The following is a 5,332-nucleotide window of genomic DNA, read 5'->3' as shown; positions in this document are numbered from 1 at the left end:
GGTCGATTGAGCCGGCGGTCGGGTGGGGGCGGAGCCCATGATGGGTAGCCTAGGGGCTCCATCGTGCATCCCTAGGGCGTCTTTAGCGTCTAGATCCACTAAATCCCATATGTTACAAAGCTTAGCGTGCCACATAAGTTAAATAAACCAATTAGGCCAATTAGACCTTGATTTAAGTTAATAGGGTCCTGTTGGGATACCTAAGAGAGCTTAAGCATTGTAGTTAACTAGCTCGCCTATAGTAGCAGTTGTGGAGTTAGGATAAAAAAGATAATTAGGCAAAATTGGAGCGGTTAAGCAATGTCCAACAAGCTCGTTGCTGAGTGCGCAGGGAGATCTACTGTGCTCAGGAAGCCAGGCTCATAACTGTGACAGAGCTTAGAGGACTATACTTAGGTAATTAATTAATTTAATCAGTGTCTATATATTTAATGTGTAACATGTTACTTAAGTATAAAGGAAATTTGGTTATTACGTGATCTTGCTTACTCAAGCTTTGTGGGCAACCCTCAGGAGCTCGGTGGTTAATTGTGGAGAAAGGAGCCACTCAACAATAATCCGCAAGCTCGATTGGATAGGGGAGCACCCTATTAGTCATCCACAGGCTCGGCTGCGCGATAGTAAAGCTTATAAAGATAGGGTGCACTAAATAGTATAGAGTAGACTATCTAGTTTAAAAGCAGGTTAAGATTCTATAGACAAACTTAATTAATAAGGTTAAACACAAACTATAAAGGATATGTTCCTACTAACTATGTACTAAGAAGATACAATATTTATTAATAAGTAACTAGAGTTAGTCTAATAAAATATGTATAGGTGCTTATAGACAAGTATATTATACTATGCTTATTATTAAGCAGTTATGTGTGTTATGCTTGTTAACACGCAGTCACGTAACATCCCTTTCTGTTCTGTCCTTCTCCACTGTTTAATTCTTCAGGGCGGAGTCAGGGGTCTTAGTTGGCTGGAACTTATGCTTGTGCTGTGCCCTAGCACAGGATCGTAACAGTTAGCTATAGAATTAGCGCGTAAAGGTTATCCTGCGCGTTGTGTACTTAGTGTACTCTAAGGCACCTTACAAATAGCTACAGCGCGTTACTAGGTAAGATTCATATCTTATTTAAGAGCTTAAAGCGCAAGCTGTATTTAGGTTTCCCTTAACGCGTTAATATTAGGTTGTTGTTAAGGCATTGGTATGTAGAGGTTACTTTGGTAGGGGCTTAGCAAAAGTAATCAGCTTGCCTGTTGATTAGCTCGCCTGTGGGGTACGTTAAGGTTAAGATGTTCTATTAACAAAATTAATTATTAAAGTTGAATATAAACTATAAGGGTTATATGCATGTAATCTATGTACTAAGAAGATACAGTACTTATTAATAAGTAACTAGAGTTAGTTTAATAAAATACATTAGGGTGCTTATAAATAAGTATACTATAACGTACTCTACAGGTAAGCAGATCAAACAGGTAAGCAGATCACTCTGCCAAGACCACACTAAATCTCTACCCTATTATAGCTTGTATTAGCCTACTTTAGCCTTGTATACAGTAGTGCAGTACATAATATTATTTAGAAACATCTTCTACAGCCTTCTTATATGTACGTAAGTTATGTCTAACATTGTAGCACTTTGTACAGCGTCTTTAGGTTACTTCCCCTCCTTTAGCGCGCACTCGCTTCTTTGCCTTCTTACTATTACCACGCGCCCTAAACTTAGTTAGAGTAGTTAATTAAAGGCCTTCCTTAGCTGTTAGGACTCCTTCCTGCTGTAATTGCTTTCTTTTATGCGATTTACGTCGCGTAGCAGCCTTATTTACTGCTTAAAGCCTAGTAATCTCCCTTTAAGCCAACACTAGCTTGTGCGCTACTATAGCTGCGCCTTTAGCAAGCTTTTTAAAGGCCTTAACTATTAAAGTTAGTAAGCTGCTTGCATGCCTTTGAATCCTCTCTTAAACCAGCGTTAATTGCGACCCTAATTGCAGGGTAGTGCTTGGGGTTTGGGACTGCCAGGGCTCATCTTCTACAGTAGGTAGCGGTAGGGTACGTAGGCGGACATTAAGACCCATTATGACCCGTTCTGGGTTAAGGGGGACTATTCTAGCGCCTTAGAAGCCTCCTTAGATATTGCTAGAAGTAAATGTCTCCTTATAGGCGTCTATAAAGCATAGTAGGAACTTAGTTTTAGTAATATAAGTAATGTAGTTGCGTATAAGATTCTTAGCTTAGCGCCTATATACCTTCTTTAGAGGGGCAAAACAACCTACATCTAGTGGTTGTAAGAGGTAAGATAGGTGTAGAGGCATACACAGTGTAACAATCTTTACTTCCTTACAGTATTGTTAGAAGTTAAGGGAGTTGTGGCTCTTGTGGCTGTTAATAAGGAGCAGCTAGTGTACTCCTTAGGTGCGCGTCTTTGTATAGGCATTAAAGTGCTTCAACTAGTCTAGACCAAGCTTGTTGGTAGTCCATCTGTTCTCAGAGACTCTAATAACCCAGTTATGGGGCAGATTGTCCTCTTTGTACCAGGCAGAGAGGTGGTTGCGGCCTTTAAAGATAATAAAGGGTAGAATAGCCTACCCTGTGCCATTAATGCCCTGTATAACTGTTGTCCACTCTTAATTACCCTACTACACTGCCTTTAGCTGTCCTTAACACTCTAAGCCTGTAACAACTGCTCCTGTTAATATCTGGCCTATTATAAAGCCTGTCTTATTAAAGTTGTATGTGTTATTGTCCTAGATGCTATACTTGGCTTTGACATTCGCTACAAGCCTAAACCAGCCCCTAATAATCTCTAGATCCTTACAGAGGGCTCTCTTGTAGTCGTACTTGCGATTGAACCTTACTTTAAGGTTAGGGCGGCGCTTAACAAACGTGTTAGGCCAGTTTATGCTAACATGGCCTATATTACGCTTAGCACGCAAAGAATTAGCTATATTAGCTACAGCAGCCAGCTAAGAGGCAAATCCTTGTGTATCTAGCTTAAGGATGTACTTAGTAATCATGTCCTCCTTAGTCTGGTCTATAATCTGTTAAACTGGCGTATAATCAGCTTGTGCAGGTCGTCCTGTGTATTAAGCGTGTAGTGTGCTGTAAGGCGCGTTATATATAGCTGCAGCGCGTTATAGGGTAAATGTTACGTCTTATTTAATTGCCTAGAGCGCAAGCTGTATCGCAGCTTCTCTTAAGGGCGTAGATTGATGTTGTTGTTGAGGCATTGCGTGGTAAGGTGGAGGTTTGGTGTGGTCTTGGCAGAGTGATCCGCTCACCCGTTTGATCCGCTCACCCGTGGAGTACGTTACTATACTTATTAATAAGTAGTTATATGTGTTAGGCTTTTTAAAAAGTAGTTACGTAACAGCCCTAGGTGTTCTGTATTTCTTCACTTTTTGTTCCTTCAGGGAGGAGTTAAGGGTTTGGTTGGGTAATACTTATTGTTATGCCGCTCCTTCTGCCTAGGATCGTAACAAAACCTTATCTCTACTACCTCTAGCGTAGCATAGTCTAGTCTACTAGCTAGTGCTAATACTTCTCATAGCGCTTCTACGTATTAAATACAGCCTTAGTAGCTAGGTAGAGATAAAGGTATAAGTATAAGAATGAGCTAGTATACTTTAGTAAGAATATAGACACATTGCAGCAACAACTTTACCCTTGTACTTCTAGTCCCATAACCCCTACCTTACCGCCACTGATCCTGCACCCGCCGCTTAGCAACAATAACACTGTCGTTGAACTGCGTGAACCTCCTCATCTCCAGCACGTCCAGCCCAGCCTGGTCGACGAGCCAGCGCCAGTGCTTCTCGCGGCGCTCCTGCGCGTCAAACACGGCCTTGGTAGCCAGGCTGAGGGCGGCCGTGTACTCGGTGCCTGGCGCGGTGGCGGGTGGTTTGGCGTCCGGGAGGACTTTGTCGATGATGTACAGGCGGCTGTCCGGGCTGTGCTGGAGGGCTGGGAGGTGCATCTGCAGGATATGGATGCACGTGTCGTCGTCGTAGTTGAGCAGGATTTGGCGGAGGTAGTAAGCGCGTGCGTCTGGGTGTGTGAGTAGATTCGAAGCGGGTTGGTAGAATGTGAGGTCTGACTCACTGTGGACGGGCTGCTCGGTTAGGAAGTCGTGGGCCATTGTTTCCATGCCGGCGACTTGCAGCGCTTTCTCGAGCACGGCTGGCCGGTCTTGCAGGATGATCCGGCCCTGGAGCTTGGGGAAGGCTTTCTTTAACGCGGCGCACTGCGCGCCATTGCCGCCGCCGACGTCGACGAATACAACGTCCTTGGGTTGCGAGCTGTTCGCTACCTCGGTGTCGAAGGACACTGCGTCTAGCCACGTAGGCAAGGCCGCGAACTGGGCTTCCATGAACCGGCGGAAGGCGCCCTGCTGGACGGGATGTGATTCCAGCCATGTGTACAAGTCTTCCTCGCTGTGCTGTCCGACCTTGAAGGCCGTCTTTCCTTGCTCTGAACTGCCAAGGACTCTGTTCAAGGCGGAGAAGGCAGGCAGGCAAGAATCGTGGCTGTGAGCGTTAGACCTGTTCTCCCGCCATCTACCAAACCTACAAATGAGTAACGGCATCGTTGAAGAGCGGCACAAGAAGCATGTGCGTTAGCGGCGTCGGTGTGTATATCCCTGGCTGCGATTCGAGAGCCATGTCCTGCGTGCAGAGGTAGTCCAGGACGGACTCGAGCACAGCTTTGGGTAACCCGCTCACCCGGGCCACATCATCGAGCGCTGCTCCTTCTGGGCTCTTAGCAAGAGCCTCGAAGATGCCCCGATCTTGACCAATCCGTGCAGCGACCAGCGGTAGAGGCTGAGCGAGGGTCAGCAGATGTTTTGTCGAAGCTGAGCCACCCACTCACGCCATACACCAAACGCTGCATAGTCTCAAAGGGCTCTTCTACAGCAGTCGCTGCCTGCCGCGCCAGCTTCTGGAACTGACGTTGCTGTGCATCCTCCTGGAAGTAGGCGCTGGGATCGGCAGTCAAGAGCCGTAGCTGCTCGATGAGAGCCTGCGGATTGGCCTGCGACGTCATGTTGGAGGTTGCACAGGAGTTGGCGACAGCCTGGGAGATGTGGGGATTGCTTCAAGTACAGTAGTGAGCAGCTCGGTCCAGTAGTGGCGGCTCGGCTTATCGCTTGGACGAGGAAGGTGGGCTCGGCAGAAGCGAGGACTAGGCCGCCATTACCTGCATGCACATAGCACCTTGCTGCATGTGTGGGAGAAGCAAGCCTTCGTTCCATTCCACGACATCTGCCACAAGGGCGCTGCCCCTGGGCAAATCAACATGTGCGATGCGCGCGGCGATCGCTTCGGCTCTTCCGATACACGG

The 5,332-nt window shown here is 46.5% G+C and overlaps 1 protein-coding gene across 1 annotated transcript, besides 14 other annotated features; it reads right to left on the bottom strand.

Annotated features, from left to right (window-relative positions):
- Positions 1-618: part of a mobile genetic element that runs on past the window's edge.
- Positions 1-619: part of a mobile genetic element that runs on past the window's edge.
- Positions 360-619: a long terminal repeat.
- Positions 620-623: a direct repeat.
- Positions 620-1,013: a mobile genetic element.
- Positions 1,011-1,276: a mobile genetic element.
- Positions 1,277-1,461: a dispersed repeat.
- Positions 1,439-3,305: a mobile genetic element.
- Positions 2,230-2,342: a mobile genetic element.
- Positions 2,446-2,573: a mobile genetic element.
- Positions 2,446-2,576: a mobile genetic element.
- Positions 2,743-2,936: a mobile genetic element.
- Positions 3,304-3,477: a mobile genetic element.
- Positions 3,306-3,339: a dispersed repeat.
- Positions 3,478-3,686: 209 nt separating the features above from the next.
- On the bottom strand, positions 3,687-5,035 carry EKO05_0006751 (uncharacterized protein; the record flags this gene model as incomplete). Its single annotated transcript, XM_059636869.1, has 4 exons — positions 3,687-4,039; positions 4,094-4,518; positions 4,562-4,812; positions 4,862-5,035. The coding sequence occupies 4 exons, from the start codon at positions 5,033-5,035 to the stop codon at positions 3,687-3,689; spliced, it is 1,203 nt and encodes a 400-aa protein (XP_059492852.1).
- Positions 5,036-5,332: the final 297 nt, after the last annotated feature.

Source organism: Ascochyta rabiei, chromosome 11 (assembly GCF_004011695.2).
Source record: "Ascochyta rabiei chromosome 11, complete sequence".
NCBI lineage: Eukaryota > Fungi > Ascomycota > Dothideomycetes > Pleosporales > Didymellaceae > Ascochyta > Ascochyta rabiei.
Note: the sequence above shows the minus strand (reverse complement) of the source record. Positions and strands in the feature narration are given on the sequence as shown.